Below are 25624 nucleotides of genomic sequence, written 5' to 3'. Positions count from 1 at the left end.
TGTGCACGGCCCTCATGCGCTATCTTTGACCCTGACACCCCCAAAGCAGAGTTCTCTGGGCCTCCCTTTTATGGGGTGATAGTAGCCCCTAGAAAGATACGAAGTTGAACCCCAGAACCTGAGCATGTGACCTTATTTGGAATTGCATCTTTGGAAGTCCTGATTAAGTGATTAAGGTGAGAGGCAGTCAGGTTAGGATGAGATTGAATTGAATTAGGGGGTTAATTTCACAGCCGCATCCTTATAAAAGGAGGGAAATTTGGGCACAGACACACACGGGGAGACGTCACATGAAGACAAAAGCAGAGATTGGAGGGACACAGCCACAAGCCGAGGGCACCGAGGGTATCCGGCAGCCACCAGGGGCCGGGACAGGCAGAAAGGGATCCCCCCTCCCCGCAGGTCTCAGGGGGCCACAGCCTGTCAACGCCTTGATCGCTGCAGACTTCCGGCCTCCGGAACTGTGAGCCAACACGTTTCTGTTGTGTGAAGCCACCCGTTTGGGGTGACTTGTTACAGCGGCCGCAGGACCCACTACTGTCCTTGCTCACATCGGCACCACAAACCCTTTGAGCAGGGCCCGAGTGAGCAGCCCAAGAAGGCACAAGGCGTCCATTTCTCCGGCATCTTCATGATGAAAAGAAATTGCCCCCGTCTCGTGGCTGGACGCGACAGCCGCCCGGGGTCCGCCGCGGAGGGCCCCCCTGCCCGGCGAGGTGGCCCGTCAGAACAGCTCCAGGAGCGCGGCCGCCGTGCTCTGCCCGAAGATGAAGGCGCCGAGCAGCACGGAGAGCGCGCCCCAGGCCTCCAGCCAGCACCTGCCAAGCCAGTGCGCGCGTCACTCTGCGCTCCGGACAAACGGGGCAAGTGCACGTCCCAAGCTTAGAGTGCTGCCTCCTCCGGGCCCCCGTTACTTCATAACCTCGCTCCAACCCAGCATTTTGTCAGAGAGAAAGAAATGGTGGGAGGGAGATGCTAGTTTCAAAGTCCCTGCCTCCCTGCTCCCCCTGTGTCTAGTGAAACCTCCTCAAAGTGAGGGAGGGGACGGAAGCCCTGGGCACTCGCCACAGGGACGGCGGCGCTTGAGGGACGAGGATGGAGGAGGCAAAGGTGGCCGGGGGTGGCAGCCACCAGGGCCACATTTGTGAGCCTCCTGATGTAGCCAGAGATGGCACAGACAACAAGGCGAGAGCAACAACAAGACTCCTGCGAATGGCTGGGCGGTCCACAAAGGCCAGGGGATCAGTTGCCAGGGAAGGAGCGTCTCTAGCCAGGCAGCATCTCGGTCTCAGAGCCACAAACACCCGTTCGTCTCAGGGGACACGAGGCCAGCGCTCCCTGGCAGCCTGGATGGATCAGACTAACGCAGTTTTAGAAAGGAAAACATCTGGGAAGCTCATCTGTAAAAGCTGCCGTGAGCTTGGATCAAGGGACAAAACAAAAGCAGGAATACTCTGAAGAGTGCTCCAGGGCAAGAGCCGCCTGGCGGGGCTGCCAGACATTTGGGGGGCTGCTTCTAACTTGGGGGGTCCAAGTTAGGTCTAGAGACATCCAGAAAAAGTGCCGTAGCTCCCACAGGGGACCACGCCCAGCCTGCACCTGCGGACGAGGCAACCCCGGCCCCGATGGGGCTGAGGAACGCGGCACATACGCGGCACAGGCCCGCAGCTGGGACCCGAGTCCACGCTGCTGTCACCTACACCCATCTGGTCCTGGGCTGAATGGTGGCCCCCAAAATCCATGTCCACCTGGAAGCGTGAGCTTATTTCAAAACTGGACCTCTGCAGATGTAGTTAAGTGAAAGGTCTTTACACGTAATGGTCATCGGGACCTGGGGGGCCTACACCCAGGGACAGGCAGAGGGGGATCCAAGACGTGCAGACGCAGGGGGAAGGCAGGGAAAGACGCAGGCAGAGACTGGAGTGACGTGGCCACAGCCAGGCAGCGCCTGCAGCCCTCGGGAGCCGGAAAGGCCTTCAGAGAGAGCCTGGCGCTGCTGACGTCCTAACTGCAGACTTCCGGCCTCAGAACGGCGAGAAGATACATTTCGGCTGCTTTAACCCCGCGCCCCACCCCCATCCTAGTCTGTGGTCACTTGTTACAGTGACCCTAGGAAACTGATACAGCATCTCTTTACCTTCCTGGCCTCAGTGCTCACATCTGCGGGATGGGGATAAGAGTCCCACGGACTCTCGGGGGCCCTGGGGACTTGCCGAGGTGTGGCACGTCACTGGTGCAGGCATTCTCCTCTCCAGTAGGGTCAGACACAGCCTCTCAGTGACAAAGGACGAGGTCTCAGTCATGCCCGCCTCACGGCACTCTGATAAACGTGAGCCAAATGAGAGGAGGATCCAAATTCTCTCATCCCACCAGCAGCGTGTGCCGGGGAGCTGGGCGAGCTCTGGGCCTTGGGTCCCGTGGGCCGGGGTGGAGTCCAGCCCCATCCTCACTGGCCTCCCAACCCGCTCCCTCGTCTGTAGGATGGAGACATCCCGATATAGCAGGGAGGCGAGCGTGTGGAGGGGCCTAGCGTGGGGCCTGGTACAGAGGAGCCACCCACCAAGGACCTGCTGCTGTGACGATGGGACACACACCACCCTGGCATCCGGCCTGCCACGGGGCCTCCGTTACTCAGGACCAGCCTGCACCCCGATCCTGCGTGGGTCTGAGCCAGGTGGCAAGGGAGGCTGAGGATGCACCACCGGGGCCTCCAGAGGCTGAGAAGACCCCGAACCCACACGAAGTTCCAACCACAGACCCTCAGAGTGGAAGGGAAGGCCGTCACAGGACCAGGTGTCACCGGCCCTGGCTCAGACGCCCTCACACCGTGGGACAAGCCCCCTCTCCGGGGCCTGCGGGTTTCTCCTCTACAGGAGGAGGAGGACGGGCAACAGGATGTCCTCCACGGTCCCCTGGAGCACTCTCACACCCAGGTTGCCACCCTCATCTTGGGGACACTTACTTGGCTCTTGGTCCTACGGGCTCGATACCCATTGCGCAGATAAGGCACAAACCTGCAAAGGAGACGCAGGGTCACCCCCAGCTCTTCCTCATCAAGCCCAAAGCAACAAGATCCCCCAAGAGCTGTTCCCCAGGGACCGGGAGGCCAGCAAGGCTGTGCCCCACTGGCTCCATCCCCCCGGAGAGGCAGCACAGGGCGCTGGGTGAGACTTTGGCGTTGGTAAGACCAGGGCTGCGGTCCCAGCTTGACATCCCCCTACGACTTGGCCAGAGGTGTGACAACAACGTGGCCTCCCCCAGCCTCAGCCTCCGGGCGAGCAGGGACTGCGAGGAGATGGTGAGGGTCGGAGCCCGACACTGGGAAATGCTCAGCAACTAGCAGCGGCCACTGTTTTAGTTTCCTCTCTTTTTCCCCCTTTTAAAAAATAGTTCTGAGGGAGTTCAAAGCCAGGCAGCCCTGCCTCAAGCTCCCACAGAATCCTCTCCCGTCCCAAACCCATCCTGGGCAGCGCTTTCCAGCGCAGGACATGGCCCCAGACTCCTTTCAGCAGCCCAGACCCGGGAGCTGGGCGGGGGAGGAGCCGTGTGCGGCGCCCCTTGCCATGGAAGCCCCCCAGAGCCAGGGAAGAGGGGGGGGCCGTCCCTACAGGCGGGTTAGACTCTCAAGTTCCCACGTCAAGGACAACCCTGATCCTTAACTCGCCCACCCAGAACCCGCTGATCACATCCCACCCGAGTCAGTCTGTCTGATAACGGAAGTCTCTCTGGGGTCCTCAATTCCTCCACTGTGTGCGAGGCTATTGAAGCTGTCACCGCCCTGAGTAAGGTTTCATTGCCCCGTTTGAGTTCAGGGCAAACCTTCAAGAGCCTCTACACGTCCTTTCTGTAAGTTTCTGCACCAGGCACCCGTTTCTCACCTGTTTGCCATGGGGCTGGGTTGGGGTGTTGGGGACACCTGGCTAAAAGTCCCCAAGTTCAAGGTCTGCTGGATGTGGGTCTGCTCACAGCAGAATCGTGGGTCCGCTAACGGAGCACACACTGATGGAACCCACCAGGTGCTGTGCGCCCACTGCGTGCTGAGAACCTACTATGCACCAAGCACCCGCTGTGCGTGGAGCCTGGAACGCCCCATCCCTGAGGGCCTGGGCACCCGTGGGTCCCTGCAACGCTCCTCCTGCCTCTGCTGCACCCCCAGCCTCGGCCGCGCTGGCTTCCCCTCTGGGCTGAAGCCCAGCTGTTTCGATTAGAACTTCCCGCCATGGCTCAGTAACAGCGGGAAGGTGTCATGTGGCACCAGCCACGGCAGAAAGGGTGTTTGGCTCCAGCTCCTGGACCCAGGATGGGAGGGGGCTTTCCCGTGTGCCTTTTGCACCTTGGGCCGTGTGACTTTCACATACTCAACTTTTTTTAGATAAAACAACAGCCTGCAGCAGAAGGCAGAGCTGTAGGGGGGACAAAGTGTGGAGTTGACCGCCAGCCCCACTACTGTGTCCCCGGGGGGTCTCTGGGCCTCAGTCTGCTTGTCTGCACGATGGGATGACAAAGGTACGACCGGCAGCGGGGCCTCAGTGGAGCCCTAATCCTACCCACGTGGGTGGGTCCAGAACCTCGACCTCCAGGGCAGGTGTCCCCACACGCGGGAGAGGGGAAGGAGGGAAGGCGGGCGACTCACCTGGGAAGATGAAGATGAAGAAGGAGCTGAGGCCACCGGTGATGCTGACGATCTCGCCGAGGTCGGGCACAAACAGGGCCGTGGCGAGCGTCATGGTGACCCACAGGACGGTCAGCAGCATCCGGACCCACGGCCCTGAGGGGTCGGCCAGCGCCCTGGGCCCCCAGGCTCCCCAGCAGCTCCTCCTCCAGAAGTCCTGCATCACCGACCTGGAGGCCACGCCCACCACACACACCTGTCCCCAGGGGCTCCAGCCTGCACCTGCTGGCACCGAGTCCCCCCACCCCTGGCACGGCTCCTGGTCCACACCCAGGTACCCACTCCCCAGGGGACCTTGCCAACCCTCAGGTACTCTGCTACCAGCAGGCAGCCAACGAGGCAGGGGTTGGGCACAGGCTCGAGTAACACTCTGAGTGACTTTGGGGAAACCACCTAAATCCTGTGTGCCCATTTCCCCCTCTATACGATGGAGATGACCCAGAGCCCTGTGACATGCACCAGCACGTGCCCGGCACATGCTAACTCATGACACGCATCAGCGAGCCAGGCCTCACCTCCCCAGGAAGAGCACGATGGGGTAGACAGTCACAACGGAGACAGCAAAGAGAACCCGGGCAACGACAATGACCACGTCATCGCCTGGATAGGACATCAAGACGTCGGCAGAAACTTCTGTCCCGAAGGTCAGGAAGCCGTAAGCCCCTGGAGGGGGGAGACGGAAGCCGGGGGCGGCGGAGGTGGGGGGGGAGGATTAGAAAAATGTTGCCCCTCCCCAACATAGATATGGGCTTCTCCCCCACCCCCCAGTTTCTCCTGGGGAGCTGACAGAAAGTTCTGGAAGGGTCATCCCAAGACTTTCCTGCCCTAAGCCTACACATGACTGTCCCATCAACTCAAAACTCCTGCAGACAAATCTGCCACTTACACTTCTTTCAAGTCGCCCAGAACGCGTCCCGACCAGAAGCATAAAGCCCTCTGAAACGCCGGGCACTGTGGCTCACGCCTGTAATCCTAGCACTCTGGGAGGCCGAGGTGGGTGGATCGCTCGAGGTCAGGAGTTTGAGGCCAGCCTGAGCAAGAGCGAGACCCCGTCTCTACTAAAAATAGAAAGAAATCATCTGGCCAACTAAAATATATATATAAAGAAAAAATTAGTCGAGCATGGTGGCGCATGCCTGTAGGCCCAGCTACTCGGGAGGCTGAGGCAGGAGGATTGCTTAAGCCCAGGAGTTTGAGGTTGCTGTGAGCTAGGCTGACGCCACGGCACTCACTCTAGCCTGGGCAACAAAGCGAGACTCTGTCTCAAAAAAAAAAAGCCCTTTGAAAAACGTAAACTCACCTCCGGTGCCCCGTCCACCTCACTGCTGTGACAGCTGAAGCATCTGGCCAGGCCCCCGCTTCCCAGGTGGGGAAAACCCAGTCCCAGGGTGTCAGCAATGGCCCAGAATCACACAGCTAGTTATGGCAGAACCAGGACCAGAGTGCCAGTCCCCTCACCCTGACACGATGCTGCCTCTCTCACCCTGTGTCATCTGCCTGGTCCCGAGACATCCACCTCTGGCCCTTTAGGCTTCTCTCCAAGCCCTTCTAAGAGGTCCCAGGACCTGGTACTTGGGCCGTCTGGAGGTGACACGCCATCACCGAGTTTATAAGCTACCACACCGATAAACTCTGACCCCAGGGCTACAGACTGGCGGGGCCTCTCCTGCTAGAGAGGGTCACTCAGCAAGTGTCTTGGGTTCACAGTGTCAGTCCGTTTTCTGTTGCTTATAACAGAATACCTGAAACTGAGTGATTTATAAAGAAAAGGAATTTTTTTTTTTACATTTCTGGAGGTTGAGAAGTCCAAGGTCAAGGGGCTGCACCTGGTGAGAGCCTTCTTGCTTGGGGGGGGGGGGACTCTCTGCAGAGCCCCAAGGTGGTGCAGGGTGTCACATGGCAACGGCATCGAGCTTCACATCTCTCTTCCTCGCTTTATAAAGCCACCTTCCCCATGCCCACAATAACCCATTAATCCATTAATCCATGAATGGATTAATCCATTTATGAGAGCAGAGGCCTCATGACCCAATCCCCTCTTACAGGCCCCCCGTCTCAGTACTGCCACCCTGGGGATTAAGTTTCAGCATGAGTTTTCAGGTGGACAAATATCCAAACCACAGGCACACAGGAGCCTGAAGCTGCCCGACGGATTCGCCACAGACCAGGCGCTTCCTCAGTCAGAGCCCCGACGGTGGGTGAAAAGGACTAGAGCAGAGTGGCCACCCAGAAGCCAGCTGTGCCCGAGACCTGGGTCTGTGCCTTGGATGTGCTGTGTCACCTTGGGCATGTCACAGCCCCTCTCTGAGCCACACATTCATCACCTGTGAAGACCCTCTGCTTACCACACAAAGTTGTGAGCCCCTAAATCATGTCCACGAGCATTTTTATAAAATACCGCCCAGATATAAAGTTACATGACCATCACTACTGCTGTCGGTTGAACAGCGCGGGTGGAGGGTGGTGAACTGTGTAAAAAATACAGGGGCTTTAGAGACAGCCAGGCCTGATTTCAGGTCTCAGCGTTGCACGTCTAGTTAAGACCTTGGACAAGCCCCAGAAGGAAGCCCTCTGAGCCTCAGTTTCCTTGTCTATGAAATGGAGCCTTTTCCTGTGGGGAGCTAAGGATTCTGGAAGATACTCAAATCACTTAGCATCACGTCCCGCACGTGGTAAGCTCTCTAGAAACACCCGCGGTTATTCCCGTTTCTACGGCCGCTCCCCTACGCACCTGCGGGCGCCCCAGGAAGGCCTTACCCGTGAGAGAGTAGATGAGGCAGCAGGCCAGCAGGGACAGCACGGAGACCAGCGCCCAGCGGGACAGGCTGCGGTGGCGTGTGCTGCAGTAGACGGAGACGGCGGCCTCGTGGCACTGGAAGACAGGGGGGCCGGCTCAGCGGGGCTCGGGCCAGCTGCACGTGGGCCAGACTCACCCGGGACAGTTTAAAAAGATGGGACACTCCCCACGTGTCCACCAAGAGTAGGAGGCAGGATACTGCCGTGAGGAACATGACGCGGCTCTGAAAGGCACAAGGACGCCACACACCCCAACTCGGAAGCAGCTCACCGATACGAGGTCGAGCAAAAGCAGCCAGACAGGAGAGACTGTCTCCACTGACATGGGGTTCAAGTCCAAAGGCAGATCTAGACCGGGGTTTCTCGGCCTTGGTGCTGTTGACATTTGGGTGGGACGATCCCGGGGTGGGGCTGCCCCGTGTGTTGGAGGGTGTCCTGCAGCCGCCTCCGCCCGCCTAGCTGAGACACCCAGACTGTCCCCTGGGGACACAATCACCCGTGGGGAACCAGCTCTGTGGTGTCAGAAGGCAGAATGGTGGTTTGGGTGGGGGCAGGAAAGGTCACGAGGGGGTCTCCAAGTCGGGGGTTGACCACATTACGTGGGAACACATACACTTACGACCCACATGCTTTCTGTCTGATAGGCCCTATTGTGATGAGAATTTTAAACGTAAAACACACACAGCCAGTGCCAAGAGCACACCTGCGACATGGATTTCATCTGTCTGGTCCCAGACACTGGTGTTTTGCAAGCAGCCGAGGGGACTCAGAGCCAGGACTGAAAGGCACCGCTGTGCCCAGACACACCTATGGGTGCTGGCTCTTCCCGGGCTCCTGGGACACGGCTGCACCAACACGAGCACACGCTCACTTCTAGTCAAAACCAAACATGCTGGTGCCTCCTGCCCTGCAGGCTCCCGACTCACTGAGCTCAGACTGCCTGGGTCTCTGCTCGCTGCCTCAGGGCCTTTGCCCATGCTGTTCCCTCTGGCTGCGGTTCTCTCCCAGGCCAGCCAGCTCCTACTCATCCTTTAGGAATCTTCCCAGCTGGGCCAGTTTCCTCTCATATGGCACTGTGTCCCCCGTGAGCAGGTGTGAGTCTGTCTGTTCAGCATCTGTCAGCCACACGGTGGCAAGGACCACATCTGCCTCGCTCAGGGCTCTGAATTCGGGCCATGCCTGGAGCCTGGCACACAACTGGAAGAACACGCAGGGACACCCACTCAACCATCCCCCGAGGCCACCTCCACCCCAACCCCAGCTCTCAGCACTCAAATCTCACAAGTCGCACTCGGTGCAAGCCGGGGAGGCCACGTAAACAGGTCCCCCAGCCATGAAGCACACGCTCTGGAGGTGGGGGTGGCCCTCCTGCCTCATCCTTGCGGGTTCTAGCCCAGGCGAGCTCACACCTCCCCGACCCACTGGCCCGAGGCCTCTGTGTGCTGCTGCTTCTTCTGCCCTGGGGCTTCCCCGGCCTGCAGGCAAACTCAGCCAGGGAGTGGGGGGGTCCCTCAGTCAGGGTGGCAGAACCCTGTGGGTAAACACGCCACTTCCGTACTCCTGCAGCACTGCCAGGGTGCACCCCACACCCTGCTCAGGGCCCAGTGGACCTGGCACCTTAGTACCCGCAACAGTGACCTCGTGATACCCCTTCCGGGCTCCGGGACAGACCCCAGCACCCCAGCCCTGTCACAGGCTCTGCTTTCCAGGGAGCGCCAACGACCCACCGGGGGAAGGGAGTCCGCCCTCCCTCCTGTTTCCCTGCGACTCCTGAGCTGGGTTTCACTGGTTTTATAGGGGGACACAGAGCAGCCCCCCAAGGGCGGGGTGGCCCCGCTGGGACAGCATCTAGGAGGTGGTAGCAGCGTGTAGGCTCCTAGTCACCTGGTGATGGGAGGAGACAGGGGAAGATGACAATCCCCATGGGGTGGGAGCAACCCGAGTGTCCATCAAAGGACAAACGATGCACAGAACGCAGCCTGCCCACTCGGCGGAACGGTACTCGGCCGTAGTGAGGAACCGTGTGCCGGGACACGCTACGACACGGGTGGACGTCCACGGAGTCCACAGAGACGGAAGCAGATGTGCGGCCGCTGCGCTGGGGGGTGGAGAACGGGGAGTGGCTGCTAATGGGGAGGGGTGTTCGGGGCCGAAGGGTCTGGAATTGACTGCGGCGATGGCTGCACAACTCTGAATTGTAGTGTACAATTCACATGGGCGAATTGGATGGGATGTAGATTCTACCTCAATTTAAAAAGCCAGAACCAGAAGCCGCTGTGAGGCCACGCTGGGTGGAAGTGGACCCCACCCCCCTCTGTTCCTCCAAGACCCCTCTCACTGACTCTGCACAGGCTGGGGGCTGCCCCATTGCCAGATGCGCCCGTGTTTGGGGGAGGGTGGCATGTGCGAGTCAGGTCAGACTTCCTGATGACAGCAGGTGACCCTCTCCTTCCTCGAAGCCCCCTCCAGTCTTGCGCCAATCCCTGCCACCTTTGTCTGCATTTATTTGCCACCCCTGCCCCCCACCCCTGCCCTAGATCCCCAACTGTCCCAGCCAGGTCCTGGCAGCCCCCGCCCAGTCACACCCCATTGGCCTGCGCCCCCGCCCACACCGTGAATTCCTGCCCTTCCCAGCACGATGCGGCCTCGGCATCCGTGTCCCTGGAAACCACAGCCGGTTGCTAGGAGAGTCGGGGAGGCGGGAGGCGAAGGTGAGGGGGCACCCGTCCCCCGCGGGCATCTGGAAAGCGGCCCCGGAGGAGTCTGCAGCACCATATGGTGCTTGGGCAGAGAGAGGGATCGTTAAACTAAATCCAGACAAACAGTTGACAGCAAAATCAGCTCCTTAGATCTTTCAAAATATTGGGCATGCAAGAAGCAACGTGAGAAACCCGTGTGAGCCGCCTGCTAAGCCCAGCGGCGGAGCGGAGCCATTTGTAGGGGAGAGAAATGGAAACGGTTCAGGTTTTTTTTTTTTTTTTCCTCAAAAGGCTTCTCAGAGAGAAAACACAGAGCAAGGACAGGAGCCAATGGCTGCTGGGGACGGGAAGAAAACGACTCCAGGGCTGCAGAGCTGAGACACTGTTGTGAATCCTGGACTAACGTCCCCTGGGGACTATGATCTTACTTGGTGGCGGTTTTGTTGGTGCTGGTGGTGGCTGTTTTTTTTTAAGGAGATAGAGGAAAATATTCCCTAAACTAAGCAATGAACCAAAAAACAGTGTCTGCTGCCACCTGCTAGGAGGGCGGGGGGAACCCACGACCACCTGGACGCAGGGAGCTGGTGCTCCACCTCCCCTCCCCCACTGTGTGTGGCATCCGCCACACCGAGCCTTCTCCAAGTCCCCAAAGGTCCCTGGGACCTTCCCCCGTCGGCGGCTCATCTGTGCTGTCCTCTCACAGGCACACCCTCCCCTCCTCCCCGGCCACCTCCCACATGTCCTTTGAGTCCTCCCAGGTGCCACCACCTTCGGGCAGGCACCTCTGCAACTGCCCCTCTGCCGGATTCCATGTGCAGAGCCCCGTCCCACACCCTCATGACACTCTAGTCACAATTCTGTACATCCTTCCCCCTCCCCTGCCACTCAGCCCCTCTAGGCTGTGAGCCTGTCCACACGGAGCTTTCCTTTCCAAGGCCCCGGGACAGAATCCACCCACGTAACGGTGTGCTGCAGGGCCAAGTGGGCAGCTCCACGTCCCCAGGCATGGTGACAGTCCTGTGAGGACTCTGCAGAGCGGGGGACACAGCTCCCAGATCCCCACTGAGACCCCACAAACGTGGTGCTGCTGTTGGCTGTCAGCAAGGGCTGGACTCCTAAGTTCAATGGCAATTCACGCCCCGCCGAGCCCGGATGCCAGCCCCCTCGAGCAGTCTGTGAACACAGCCCTTGGGTGTCACAGCCCAGAACCAGCCCTCAGACTTCTCCCCAGTAGAGAGGCTGAGCTCTCCCAAGGGAGCAGAGAGTCACCCACAGCCTCTGAAAATGCCACACTCTTCAACGCAGATGCTAAAATTACCTGGAATCCGAAGCAGATGGTGGGGAAGACACTAAATGCAGAGGTCCAGGAGGAAGGGCTGTAAAATAGACATGAACAGGTGTTTATTAAAAAATAATTAAATGCAAAACAACCTTCAACTGGAGAGCATGAATTTCAAGTGACACCAGGAAAATGTACCCGAGTATGGCTGCAAGATATATTTTTAATGACCGTGTCCATGACTGTGTTTTTAGGAACGAGAAAAGGATGCTTGTTAAATGCTGCACTTTCTAAATATGTCTTTGCTGACATTTGGCAACATGACATTCTCCCCGTGGGCAGAAGGAATTCCCAGCTTCCCCCGAGGCTGCCGGTTGAAGGCAGCCTGGCGCTGGAGGGGGACTGGTGGCATCTGCCCAACAGATCCCCGAGAGCGCAAGGATGGTTTGACCCCCGACCGAGCCACCTGAGAGGACGGAGATGTGCAGAGGCAGAACCTTCAGGTCAAGCTCTCTTAGGGACCTCACCTGGGCCCCAGCTTTCCCTGACAAGTTTTGTAGATACAGTCAGTTAAATTAAGATGAAGTCGTACTGGATCAGGGTGGGCTTGAATTCAATGACTGGTGCCCTTATGGGAGAAGAATGCAGACACACAGACCACCACGTGAAGATGAGGCAGAGACTGCAGTGACGCATTTGCAAGCCAAGGGACACAGATTGCTGGCGGCCACCAGACGCAGGGAGAGGCAGGAAGGATCCCCTGCCCCGGGAGGGACCGTGGCACCACTGACACTTTGACTTCAGACTTCTGCCCTCCAAAACTGAGAGAGAGATTTCTGATGTTTTCAGCCACCATGTGTGTGGTCACTGGTCCCAGTGACACTAGGACACTCACACATCCTCCTAACTCACCGCCCTTTTGGTACCTTCTCCTCCTCCTCATTGCCCAGTGCCTGGTACCACAGGCTCAGAGCACAAACCACAGCGCTCACGGCCTTCGATGCCTTCTCTGGCCATTGCTGACTACACTTCTCCCTCTGGCCCAGACCCCTCTGCCTGAGCCCCAGACACACAGATCCGACCAGCCGCTCAGCATCTCTCCAAGATGTCTCAACGCGGCATCTCCACCCACCCAGAGAGCTCCGGGTCACCTTGGCTCACTCACACTCACTCCCTGCTTCCGACCCATCAGGAGCTCAGGCCCCAGAACTCACAGGGCCTGGTGCAAGGTGAATGTGCTGGGCCCCTTGGTGGACAAGAACTAAGGGTTTTAAGACAGCGACAGCAGAGGGTTAAACCAAGCGTGGGGCCCCAGGTGACTGCATGCGTCACACACCCACCAGCCGGCCCTGCCAGTAGCAAATCTGACCTCAAGAATGACCCTGAGTCTGACCCCTTCACTTCTCATGCCGCCTTCAAAACCACCTGCCCCGAGACCTGGATCCGGGAGGGGCCTCCTACCTGGTCTCCCTGCCTGTCCCAGGCCACGAACAGCTTGAGTGATCCTCTTTAGAGCAAAGTCCTATCACACCCCTGCTGTGCATAAAACACCGCAGTGTCCCCCAGCTCACCCAGAGCGAAACCAAAGTCCTCGATGTGGCGCTGAACCCACCCCACGACACCCCCAGACCCCTCTCTGCCCTTGCCTGGGGACTGTGCTGTGGGGACATGTCTGCAACAGCCTAGGAGCCCAGGCTGGTACAGCCTTTAGCGAGTTTGTGTCCCTTAGCGTGTAACTGGTCAGCAACTGCCCCACCGTCCTGCAGAAGGACAGGGACCTTCCCTCTGCTTTATTGCCCCAGAGAGAGGAAGGGCTGCGTGGGGTGGAGCCCGGGCTCTGCCGCGCACATGGGGATGCCTCCCCCACACCCCGGAAGCCACCAAAAGCCACTCCCACAGACTCACCTCAGGGAGGGACGGGGCTCTTGAACCAGGCCCGGGGGCCGGAGGTAGTACTGCACAGTGACGACCAGGGCCAGGTAGCAGGCGGCCAAGGTGCCCAGGATGCTACAACAGACAGGGACAGCGTGAGGGCCTCGTGGCAGGGCGACACAGGCCGTCAGTGCACAGACAGCGGGTCTGAGCCCCAGCACCGCCCTTGCCAGCACCGCCCGAGCCTCAGTCTCCCGGTCTGTACAACGGGGACTGCTCCCTGGTCCAGACATGGGGCAGAGTAGGCAGGCTCCGTTTGCTGCCTGCCGTCTCTACGCCCCGTTTCCGAGGCGGAAAGTCTACTGTCCGCGCACAGCGAGGGAAAGCAGGTGCAAGTCTTGGGTAGATGATGTTGCCAGGCTTTATTTTTTCAAAATATACATAAAGCCTCAGATCACAAGATTATTTTTTAAAAAGTGTGCATCTCTCTCTTGGCCTCTGTCCCTCTCTGTGCCTGTGCCTGAGTTAAAAAATCTGTAGCGATGAAATAACAACCGTGAGCAGCACGTGGTGCCGCTATAGGTAGTTTTCTTTTTTTGCTCGTCTGTGTTTTCTATCACAGACGTGTCATTTGTGTAATCTTTCCCTCATTTCCCCTTCTGCAAGAGCTGCTCCAATCCCAGGCGGACAGAAGCCCCACTGGCACCAGCGCCTGCCAAGGTGGGGCCTGGCTGGAGGCGCCGCAGCCCGCACGGTACCTGGTGTGTTTCTGGAAGGCGATCTCCCGCGGGGCGGACAGGGGCAGGATGAGCAGCGTGCAGAGCAGGGGCAGGGTGAAGCGCTGGTCAGCGTACCAGGGCCGCGGGGCTGGCGGGGCGCCAGGCAGGAGAGAGTCACACACTGGTGGGGACACGGGAGGGGCTGAGCCACGGGGCACACGACAGCCACAGGGCTCCTGACCCCCTGGTAGGGCTGCACGTTGGCACTAACTCTGCCCCTCAGCCCGGGGACAGATGACAGGTGAGATGGGAGGGCCAGGGGCCCCCCATGAAGGAAGGAACCCGCCATGAAATCCATGCACGAATGTTCGCCGAGCTCTTCCGCCATCAGTCCGGGCATGGCTCCAAGTGGCAGGTGCGGCCACCAACAAGCAGACAAACCACGTGCTCTCGAGGCATTCTGGGAAAAGGCCCTTCTGTTCCGCTCAGGAACTCAAAGGGTCAACCTCGGGCCTGGAGGAGCTTTTGGGCCACGGTGCTGGGCAGAGCCGAGCTGCTCTGCCTCAGCCCTGCAGGGCTCTGCTGTTGCTGCTCAACAAACTGCCCCAAAGCTCAGTGGCTGGGAACCACCAGCGTCCCGTGTGTCACAGGTCGTAGGGAAGAACTGGCCCGGGCTGAGCCGGCCCATCCTGCTCCACGTGGGATCGGCGGGGGTCACGTGGGATATCTGGCTGGATATCACGTGGGGCTGGTCTGGGGGCCCTCGATGACTCCACCCCACACCAGACACCTGGTGGGGACACCTGGGCCCTCCCTGCAGTCTTGGGCTGGGGTGGGGGTCTCTCCCACATGGGCACTCCACCAGGCGAGTGCACCTTCTTCCGTGGCAGCTGGGGGACCCCAGAGACCAAGGCGGAAGCCGCCCATCCTGTTAACAGCCGGGCCCGGAACTGGCACCGCATCCCGCCCACCACACTGCTGGGCAAAGCCGTCCCAGGGTACACTGCATTCGAGGGCAGGGGACAGAGACCCCACCAACCTCTCAGGGGAAGGAGCACCAAAGGATCTGGGACCGTTTTTACTCTGCCACAGTAAGACGGATAATTTGGAGCTGATCTCAGAGGCAAGACAGATGGGGGAGGGGAGGACAAAGGCAGATGACTTGAGGCTGCAGCCACGGGGCCCATGCGGGGCAGTGGCCCCCCCATCCTGCTGCAGGGGAGGCGAGAAGTGAGAGATGGTTCGTGGCCCGCTGGGGGTTGCTTGTATTGCTGCGACGTAAACCCTTTTTGGTTCTCAAACGTTCCACAAAGCCAGCCATGCAAAGAAACAATAGCTATTTCTACTGAAATGACAGAGGAGAGTTCTCCGGCCAGGTCGTAGACAGAGGCCTCTATGAGTGAGGCCAGAGCAGGTGTCTGGACCAGAGACACCAAGAGGATACCCTAGAGGGACCCGCACGAGCTGTGGGGCGGGGCACGAGCCCTTCCTACCCTTTTGGGCTGCCTGCAGCTAGGAAACCCCAGCTCTGACATCAGACTACGCCAGCTCCTTCCTAAACCCAAAATTTATAGGACATTCCCTGAGGTCCTCTGCACCAAAGACACGTGTCATTTGTGCCCAACTCAGACAATGACCACCCCCCAACCTCTATGTAGCACCCCTCTCCTAGAAGCCTGGGCTTGGCTACAAAAGACAGATCCCCAGACACCTAACCAGAAACACGCAAGCAGTGCTCCCTCCAGCCGGGTGAGCCCACCCAGAGCTGGGGTGGCTCGTATCCTGATCAGCATTCTAACTAGTCGGGGTGCTCAACTCCTGATCCTCAGAATCCTTCTCAACACAGCAACACTACCCGTCCCTGGAGCTGAAACTGGAGCTGAACGTGCCACTGGCAGGCAGGGAGTTTCTGCGCCTATTTACCCACCAAGAGGTTCAGCTACACCCACCTTGGAGCTTTTAGGTATGACAGGGTTTCCCAAGATGTGGCAGCTTTTAATTTCAATATCCTACAGCCAGGGACCTTTTCGCTAATGGGTCAACAGATGGAACAAATAAATTGCAAGATGGGAGACCTCAATTCAACCCTATCGATAATTACATTCCAATTAGAAGTCTGAACACTCCAATTAAAATTCTGAGACTGTCAAGATGGATACAAAAGCAGGACCCCACCATATGCTGTAAGAAATGCATTTTAAGTTAGGTTCAAAGTAAAAGAACAGGGAGAGCTACACACAACACTAGTCTTATATTAACAATAGCAGAGACGGTAGCTTTGACGCCAGAGATAAAGATGAACACTTTATAATAACAAAAGGATGGACCTAATCACAGAGCTCCAAAAGCCACGAAACAAAGACTGACAGAATTAAAGGGAGAAGTAGGCAAACCTGAAATCACAGCTGATGATTTTCTCTCAGAAATAGATAGAATAATCACTAGACCAAAAAAGCAATATGGTTGCTATGGAAGATCTGAACACAGCTGTTGGCCGTCTTGACCTAAGGGACATTTCCGGCACACTGTGCCCAGCACCTGCAGAACACATGTCCTCTAAGAGCACACGGGCTGCTCTCTGAGACAAACCGTGCCCCGGACCACAGAGCAAGTCTCAACAGATCTCAAAAGATTGAAGTTACACCCAGTGTGTTCTCTGACCACAACACAGTTAAGGAAGAAATCAAGCAGGAATGTGGAAAACTCCCAAATAACTGGAAATCAAACAACACAATTCTAAACATTGCAGGAGTCGAAGAAGAAACCACGGCAAAAATTAGCAAATATTTTGAATGGAATGGCGATGAAAATAAAGCACATCAGAATTAGAAAGTGGCGGCTAAAACAGTGCTTGGAGGGAAAGTCTGGGTGGAGACTAGAGGCCAAGGTTGTGTGGGGGCTGGGAGCCTCAGCCATCCCTAAGTTAAGGGGGCTCCTGCCTCTCTCCCCCCAGGGGCTTCCTGCTGCGGCTCCATGTCCTTGTCTGTGAAAGGGGCTGTCTCCACCGGACACCCCAGCTGTAGCCACGCCTCTCATGCCACCAACCCCATCGTGCCGGTCATTACCAATTCTGAGCCTCCCCCACCGTGTTAGGGGCTGGGGTGTGGTCTTGGCCTCCACTGCCCCCTCAGGGGCCCAGGCCAGGACCTCACCTCCTGCTCCACCCCACAGGTCATCAGGGGCCACCCCAGCTCCGGCAAAGTTACTTACACTTCTCCAGCTGGTCCCCGACCACCCTGAGGAAGGCCACGGAGATCATGAATAAGTTGACGAGGAAGCAGACCTCGCACAGCTTCCCGACGGCGGGGCCGCACAGCCCCCTGACCACGCTCTGGTAGGTGGCCTGGCCGCTGACGGAGGCCGCGTAGCCCAGGATGACCAGGCCGCTCACCAGGAAGACCAGGGAGACCTGCGGACGGGACCCCGAGCTGTGGCACGCCCATGGCCCATGCCGCACCTCGCATGCACCCTCTGCGTGGCCTCTGTCCGCAGCCTGGGGGCCCCCAGCAGCCCTGCAACCAGGGCTGCAGAGCAGGCAGATTCTGATGGCCTAAGGCTGCGAATCTGGGGTTCCAGTACCACCCTGCCCCAGCAGGACAAGTGAGACATCAGAAACCCAGAATGTTCAAATCTCTCTCCTAAAACCTCCTGGGTCGTGCGCGGCAGGAAGGTGGGGTGCTTGGGACCCGGAGGGGGAGCCAGCAGAGCTGGATTCAGATTGCAACTCTGCCGCTGACCTGCTGTGCCACATGAGGCAAGCGGCAACCTCTGTTTTTCCATCTGTGAAATGGGGGCGCTACTACCCACCTTGCAGGCTGTTGGGGCGCATCAGGACTGAGCAAAGCATGAGATGCACTTGGCTCAGCGCCTGGCTGGCACATAGTAAGTGCTCAAGAAATGGTGTTTCTCTCTACTGTAGCTTAAATATTTTTCCAGTGCTTATTATGAAAGATTTTCAAGCCTACAGGAGAGTTGAAAGAATCTTACAGTGAACACCCACCGCAACACCCACCCCTAGGTAACAGCTCGAACCATCCACCCGCGCCTGTGTGGCCAACAATCCATCTTAATTCTTGCATTTTGAAGCAAGTTGCCAATATCAGCATCCCCCTTCCCCTGCCCGAATACTTCAGCACGCCTGTCACTCATTGGAGCGGCATGTCTGCGTACAGCCCTTCTCTCTCATGGGTGAAAACTCACATATAACGAAGTGCACAGAATCTCCTTAGAGGAGGTCCAAGTGCACACACGTAACCCAAACCCCTACCGACAGACAGAGCAGGGTCACACTCACAACGGCCCACCAGTCCCTTCTCAACTTCCACCTCCATCCCCTCCCCAGATGAAACCACTGAACTAAAATTTCACTACATTTATACACTTTCGTATCTGGCTTCTCCCACTCAGCATGTTTGGGAGATTCATCCACATTGCGTCCGTTTATTCCTGTTTTTGCAAATAGCCCATTGTGTGAATGGGCCCCAGCTTGTCCGTCCCGCGTCCTGATCCCTCGCACCTGTGAATCCTGCGCGTGGGCAAGTTCTTGCAGATGTCAGTAATGAGCGTGATTGAAGGGAAAGGGCCTCTGCCCGTGTCATTATGGGCCTCGAGATGAGGTCATCTTGGATCATCCAGGTGGGCCCCAAACCCAGTGACAAGTGTCCTTACAGAGACGGAAGAGGGGGCAGAGACTGGGGTGAAGAGGAAGGCCTGGGCCCCCAGGAGCCAGGAGAGCCTTCAGAGGGAGCAAGGCCCTGCCCGCACCCCAACTTCAGGCCTCTGGCCCCCAGAGCTGTGGAGAATACGTGCATTAAGCCCCCCATTTTGTGGGCATCTCTTACGGCAGCCACAGGAAACAGACACCAGCCCCTGTGCAATACTGTGGGGGTCCCCAACGACTCACCCACCAGCCTCCAAGCTCTGTGAGGACAGGACTGTGACTTTTCTTACCACTTTGCCCCAGAGGTGTCTGGCACGTGCAGGCCCTCGGCAAACAGCTGTGGTTGGGGGAGGGGGCTTCAGCCCGAGAACCATCCCCGGGACGTGGTGACCTTGAGAGGGGCCCCTGTCGCTCTGGGCAGCTGCCAGGCTGGGCCTCTCCGCAGCTCAAGAGAGGGTTGGTCCTGCTGTCATCGAATGTCATCAAACCTCCAACCCTGATGGGGTCAGAGACCTCCAACCTCCACCCACTGACGCTGCTGTGGTGGCCACGTTTAAACACGTCCAGGCAGAGGTCGCACCGGCTAAGGGGGGAGGCAGGCTCCCCCAAATTCCATCATTCATGCTGCGGTCACCCACAGGCCCCACCCCATCTCCCTGGCAACTCTGGAGGGACAGGAACGGCGTGTGGCAGAGGGTGGGTGCCAGTGGCCAGCCTGGCTCTTCTCCTTGTCAGCAGTCTCCACTTGTCCGTGTTGGGGTCCCCTCTCCCAAGCCTGCTGGAGGCAGGACCTTCAGACCATCCTGTGCAAAGCAGCCGTGTCGCTCAGGATCCAGTCTCAGGCCCACCCAGACCCACTGAATCGGGGTCTGCATTTCAGCAAGAGGCCCGGGACATGGCCACAGGCAGAGCTGAGGAAGCGGGGTCCACCTCTGGCTCACAGCCCCTCCGGCTGCCCTCGGACTGGCCATGCCCCCCCATCACAATCCCTTCGTGGCTGGACATCCGGCTTCCTCCTCGTGGTTCTTCCAGCGGCAGCCGCGCTGGGGCGCTGCTCCAAACACGGGCACAGAACTCGTGCCGTTTCCACTGGCACTGAGCCTGCAAGTCACCTGCTCGGAGCACCCGTCACACGACCCTCCCGGCACAGTGCACACCTGGAGCTCCAACTGGCGACGCGTGTCCTGTCTGACTTCCCATTAGAGCGTCGTGAGGACAGGGACCACACTGCCTCGTCCACCCCATGCCGGGCACAGAGCAGGTGCTCGGCCAGCACCGAGGCGGCGTGGGTTCCCCTGGGCACCACACGGAGTGGGGCTTGGCGGTTTCCAGAGGGATGTGCAGGGCCCTGTGGCCCCAGACGGTTGGGACTCAGCCACCGTCTTCTGGCTGCCATAAAACGTGTGCGACACGAAGCTCGTCAAAGAGCTCGCTGTGCAACGCAGCGGCTCCTGCCGGCCCAGGGAAAGGCATCTGAGACAGTACAGAGGGGCTCTGCTCCTGGTGGCTCTTCTCCGGGGGCGCAGCCCCTGGGCTTCCTTGGAAGGGAACCCAGGCTCTCCGCCAGCACGCAGGAGGTGGGGATCATCTCTGACGCTACGCAAGGCCTGGCCCAGCTCTAGGTGGGGGTCGTGAGGATGTCACACCAGTTTTAGGCTCCGTCTGCACCCAGAGTTTCAGCTTTAGTGATTGCGCCGAGACCTGCAGGCCAGGAAGAGCACCTGGCGCGGCGGGATGCTCAGAGACGCTCCTTCCCAGGTGAGAAGCCAGGTAAACCAGACTCACCTGCGGGCAGAGGGTGTTCTCCACCCGGGGCTACTGTGGGTCGTCTTCCCCCATTAGCTGAGCGGGATGGAGAGTAGAGTCCCAAGAGCGTGGCTGGGAAGACGGGCAGCTCTGCACAAGCAACGCAGAGGACCCCACCCAGAAAAACCAAATCCATCTCCCACCTGCCCTAGGAGACGCTCCCCCCCCACCGCCCCCACCCCCGCCCCCCGAGAATGTTTCCCAGGGACTTACCAGCTCCACCAGGAAGGCAGGGACCACTCCGCCCGCTTTGTGGAAGGCCCAGGGGAAGTTGAGCAGGCCGGCCCCCAGCGCGGACTTCAGGAGAATGAAGACGGCTCCCACGGAGGACAACGTGGGGGCGGCCACGGTGGGGAGGGGCTTTTCTGCAAGGCCTCTGCTTTGGGCCTGGCCCTCCATGGCTAGAGGCAGCGGGGGGGGGGGGGGGGTGAGGGAAAGGGCAGTCTGCACACGGTCTCCCAGGTTCACGGTGTCACTTCTGAGACCTGCCAGGCCTCTCTCCAGGCTGGAGCCAAAGAGCCCATCTCAACCTCCCCAGCCCCCTCCTCCCCCTCCGCCTCCCTCGGCTCCGCCTTCCCGGAGTGCGATGTGCTCCTTCCCTCCGCGACTGCTGGTCCCTCCCCAAGCCTCACGTCATGTCCTCTTCAACCCCAAGACGACCCTCACCCCTTCCTCCTCCCCAACACCCCCACCTGCCACTCCTTTGCTTCCAGCCAGGCTCTGCATCCACCGTGCCCCAGCCCTCACCTCCAAATCCAAACTTCACGGTGCCAGAGGGTCCCAGGCTCACTCCAGGTGGTTCAGCTGCATTTCCTGGGCCCCGAGGGGTGGGAGAGGGAAGATTCCAGATCACCCAAGGGTGGGTGAGTGAGTCATTAACGAAGAAAGCCCCCAAGAGCATGGGTTAGGGGCCATTCCCCAAACCTAGGATAGTCAAAGTCACCTGTGTCAAAAACGTGCTGCTTTTGCAATTTCTGACCTGAGCACGGGAGTCTTAAGACCCTCATGCCCTGCAGGCCCCTCCCCGGGGGTGGGGTTTTATCAGACCCTGGAGGGTCCCGGGGGGCTCAGCTGGAAGCAATGGAGGTGGGAGACACGCCTGATCTCACCTGACCTCCGCCCTCAGACGCCTCTCCCAGGCCCCGGCCGGAGGGCAGGGCTGGAAAGTTCCCGGCTTCCCCGTCTGCAGAGGGGGGGGCCACGAAGTCCGTCTCCTTTCACCTTCCTCCTCCCTCCGGCTCCCACCCATGCTCCTCAAACTAACCTGTGCACGAGTTCACCTGGGGCTTGTTGAATGCACGTTCAATCCTTCCACCTGGGTGGAGCCCGAAAGTCTGTGTTTCTAACCAGCTCCGGAGCAGGTGCTGGTCCCCGGGCCGCACTTTGAGTAGAGACAGCCTCTCTCTGAACTGATGACGCGGTCAGCTGAGATGGCCTCTTTCTGGAAAATGTGAGCACATGAAGGTCAAACCTGGAACATGAACCTGTTTATTCCCGGAACCCACCTGGTTCATAAACGTCAGTTGGCATCAGAATCCCCCGCAGGGCTTGTCCACACAGAGTGTAGGCCCGTCCCCAGAGTCTCGGACTCGGTGGGTCTGGGCTGGGCCTGAGCGTCTGCTTGCTAACGCGTTCCAGGTGACGACGCTGGGTCCCCTTTGAGCACCGCGGCTCTGAGTGAAACGTCTTCACTGCCGGGAGCCTCGCCTCACCCCGTCAGTCCTACGTGTCCACACAAGGTCAGCCGCAAAAGGCTTTTCGTCGACGTGGTTTCTAACGGTGTGACCCCTGACATGTGTCATCTCCCCTGTGCGTCAGTGGCTCCAGCTTCTCACGGACAAGGGCAGGAACACAAGGCTCAAGGCTGCTCCACGTCCTGTGTGGCATTCACGCTGCCACCGCGTAAACGTGCCACAAGAGCCAGGCCTTGCACACGTATTCACATTTATTCCCAAGGGGGTGTCCCCATCGTCCCGGCCGTCCCCGCCACACAGAACAGGATCTGGGCTGAGGTCGAACATGGGGCTCAAAACGTCACAGCCAGCAAGTGGCAGGATCGGGATTAACTCCCGAGTCGGTCTCGTCTCAAAGGCTGTGACGTCACACCGCCTCCCTGCCCCCACGCTGACTCAGTGCCCAGGACGGGAAGTAACGAACAAATGAGTGAGTGAATGAATGCACAGACTCCAGAAAAGACAGGACGGGGAAAGTCGTTTGGTTTTTCCTCTGTATTAGGCTCCTGTGGCTGCTATAACCAAGTGTCACAAACTTGGTGGCTTAGAACAACGGGAATCTATTCTCTGATGGTTCTGGAGGCCGGAAGTTGGAGAGGGATAGACAGGGTCCCCTGGGTAATCCAAGGAGATCCCATCTCAGGATCCGCAGCTCAGTTACTGCTGCAAAGACCTCGTTTCCAAATAAGGTCCCACTCACAGGCCCAGGGCATGGCGTGGACGGATCTGTTGGCGGCCACCATCCAGCCCATGGCACCCCTGGTATCTGGTGTTCTTGATCAGTCATTCGACAAACACTGACTGATTAAGCACCTACTGCATGCCAGGCCCTGGCAATTCAGAGGTGAAAGAGAAGGACTGTGCTCTAGAGGAGGGGACAGTCCTGTGGGGGGAGCAGCACGAGATGAGCAGCCCTGGTCCAATGGGAGAAGGATTGGGCCGCGGACCCGAGGAGGATGGGGGAACTGGAGGGGTGTCCTGGAGGTGCCTCATCTGTGCCCCAGTGGGGAGGGGCTGGGGGCCAGACCCAGGTCTTACTACCCCAGAGTTTAAACTCCACATCCTCCTCCCTGGGCGGGGGGGTGGGCATTAAACTGTACGACGAAGGTGCTGGGCAGGACGGGGAGGGTGGAGGCTGCGGGTGGCACAGCAGGTTGGGTACCCCGGCTGGGGGTGGGGGCCCCACGCAGGAGTCACACTGCTCTCCCAGGCCCTGTGAAGAGCCCACGTCATCCCCTCTTCCCCAAATCCGGCCTCCTGAGAAAGCAGATAAAGGGCTCTTCATCAGCGGCCGGGGGCTTTGTACTCCTTAATCTCAGCTCTGGGGCTGGGGGCACTTCCCTGTCCCTGTCGTGGCCCCTCATTAGCTGCCCATTAATGTGCATGACTTACGAATTGGCCACTGGGCTGTGAAATCCCAGGCAACGGGACACCTCTTAATTCTGAGGGGCTTTGATATCCACCCTCTGCTGGCCTCACAGGGCCGTGACCTTTCCCAGCCGTGGAGGGCGCCCTGCTGGGCCCCATCTATGGTCGCGGGCTGTGGGCGGGCGGCCACCCTCTGCCCAGCCCAGCCCAGCCCCACCGGGCCTGGCGTCAGCCCTGATACAGCAGGAACTCGCAGAGGACCCACAGAGGTGTCGTGTGGACAGCCCAGGCGCTGGCGCAGCCCAGCACCTGCCAGGAGCCCCCAGCACGTGGTGGCACTCTCCCTCTGTGCTGCAGGGACCAGCACCACCCCGCTGGGCGAGCCCCCGTCCTACCATGGAGGTCCCCGAGGATCCCTCCTTCCCTCCCCCAGAGCCTGTCAGACACAGGCTAGGCAATTCCACAGCTGGCACCCTCTGCTCATTTCCCCACCTTCGTGCACACCCGTTAGAACATTCTGGAGGACGATGAGGGGAGGTAAAGCCCCAGTTCTGGGCAGGCAGGGCCTTCATCTGACCCCGCCCGAGCCCCACGGCCTTCCTTGTTCCGCAGCATCCAGCCCTGGGACACGCCGGCTGCACTGAGCCCAGGATGTTGAAGGAGCAGAGCCTCAGCCTCCTCAGATGACAGCGGTTTAGGGACTTTGAAGGGCAGAGGCACCTGCGGCAGTTCTCTAGGGAGCCAAAGTGCTTGCACAGAGAACATGACGCCTAGGGACAGTGAGACCCAGTGTGGTCGCTGCATGATGGCCCCCAAGAAGTCTTTGTCCTTCCTTCCAGACCTAGTGAATGTGTTGCCCCACATGGCAAGGACTTGGCAGACGAGACTACGCTGAGGATGTTGAGATGAGGAGGACACCCCAATCCGGGTGTCCTTACAACAGGGATGCAGGAGAGGTCAGGGGTCAGAGGTCAGAGAGGAGGCCTTGAAGATGGAGGCGGAGATGGGAGTGTTGTGCTTGGAAGACAGAGGATGGGCCTCAAGCCCAGGAGCGCAGCAACCTCTAGAAGCCAGGAAAGGCCCGGAAGTGGACTCTCGCCTGGAGCCTCCAGAAGGAACCCCCAGCCCTGCTGACACCTGACTGAATGCAGTGAGACTGAATCCAGGCCCCCAGAGCAGCAGGAAAATAAACGTGTTTTAAGCCACTGGATTTGTGGTGACTTGCGACGTTGGCAACAAATGAATACAGCAGCATTCTGAGATTCTGACCTCCAGCAACTCTGACAGCAGAGGCCCTGGGACCCCCCAGGCTCCAGGGCAGAGGTGGGGCCCTCAGGGGAGGCAGGCGCAGGGCTTGCCAAGTCTGGCTGTCCCCCAGTTACTAAGAGCGGGTTCTCCAGGGAGCTAGTCGGGAGTCCCACTTTGGGTGGAGGAGGAAAGGGATTGGAACTTTGGGAGTGAAAGGAAGCATTCTTACCACAACCTTCAAGTTCACGCTCCTGCTGCCCGCTGGGTCCCATGGAGGAAACACAGGTGGGTGGTGTCAGCAGGCTGGGAGCAGGCCGGGGCCGAGCCCGCAGGGTCATCTTTGCAGTCCTGACCCCTGGGGTCCACAACGATGCTGGGCTCTGCAGGGCCTAAGAGCCTCTCCCAGGGGCTCACCTGCTCCACATTCTCTGGGCTAGAATGTCATTCCACAGCCACATCACCTGCAGTGTTAGCATGATGTTACCATGGAGATCAAAGAAACCTGGTCTACCTTACAAAAAAAAAATGACTTTAGTTCAATCATTTGTCAGCACTAAAACGCATGATCCTGGTTTCAGACTTCTCTTTAACCAAGACGCGCTATCCCTGAGATGGGGCCTGGCACTCCAGTGAGCCCTGGGCCACCTGACCCATTTCCTCATGCCTGTGACCTGCCGGGGACCGACTGCCAGTGGTGCGCAGGTGGCCCCAGCTTTACGGTATCAAGCTGCAGGTGGTGAGCGTCCCGCCTGTGCTGAGGACTGGCAGGGAG

General features: G+C 58.9%; 1 protein-coding gene and 1 long non-coding RNA gene across 2 annotated transcripts; both read right to left on the bottom strand.

Moving 5' to 3' along the window:
- Positions 1–193: 193 nt before the first annotated feature.
- On the bottom strand, positions 194–20904 carry SLC38A8 (solute carrier family 38 member 8). Its single transcript, XM_045533219.1, has 10 exons — positions 20717–20904; positions 17248–17446; positions 14077–14218; positions 13352–13453; positions 11486–11543; positions 7430–7544; positions 5188–5335; positions 4634–4842; positions 2963–3014; positions 194–818 (listed from the first exon to the last, which is right to left on the bottom strand). The coding sequence occupies exons 1-10, from the start codon at positions 20900–20902 to the stop codon at positions 725–727; spliced, it is 1305 nt and encodes a 434-aa protein (XP_045389175.1). The 5' UTR covers positions 20903–20904; the 3' UTR covers positions 194–724.
- An 18-nt stretch (positions 20905–20922) lies between these two features.
- LOC123625024 lies at positions 20923–21783 on the bottom strand. Its single transcript, XR_006730337.1, has 3 exons — positions 21768–21783; positions 21251–21316; positions 20923–21008 (listed from the first exon to the last, which is right to left on the bottom strand). It is a non-coding gene; the product is annotated as an uncharacterized LOC123625024 (long non-coding RNA).
- Positions 21784–25624: the final 3841 nt, after the last annotated feature.

Source organism: Lemur catta, chromosome 20 (genome assembly GCF_020740605.2).
Source record: "Lemur catta isolate mLemCat1 chromosome 20, mLemCat1.pri, whole genome shotgun sequence".
Taxonomy (NCBI): domain Eukaryota; kingdom Metazoa; phylum Chordata; class Mammalia; order Primates; family Lemuridae; genus Lemur; species Lemur catta.
This window is presented reverse-complemented; position numbering and strand designations above follow the sequence as displayed.

Bases quoted from the DNA above. Each gene is read 5' to 3' on its own strand.
- SLC38A8 (XM_045533219.1), bottom strand. From the start codon at position 20,902: ATGGAGGGCCAGGCCCAAAGCAGAGGCCTTGCAGAAAAGCCCCTCCCC. The intron at 11,544-13,351 runs GTGAGTCTGTGG...TCTATTTTACAG, and splicing joins GAGCCCCGTCCCTCCCTGAG to CCCTTCCTCCTGGACCTCTG. The intron at 5,336-7,429 runs GTAAGGCCTTCC...TCCCCCCTCCAG, and splicing joins CCTCATCTACTCTCTCACGG to GGGCTTACGGCTTCCTGACC.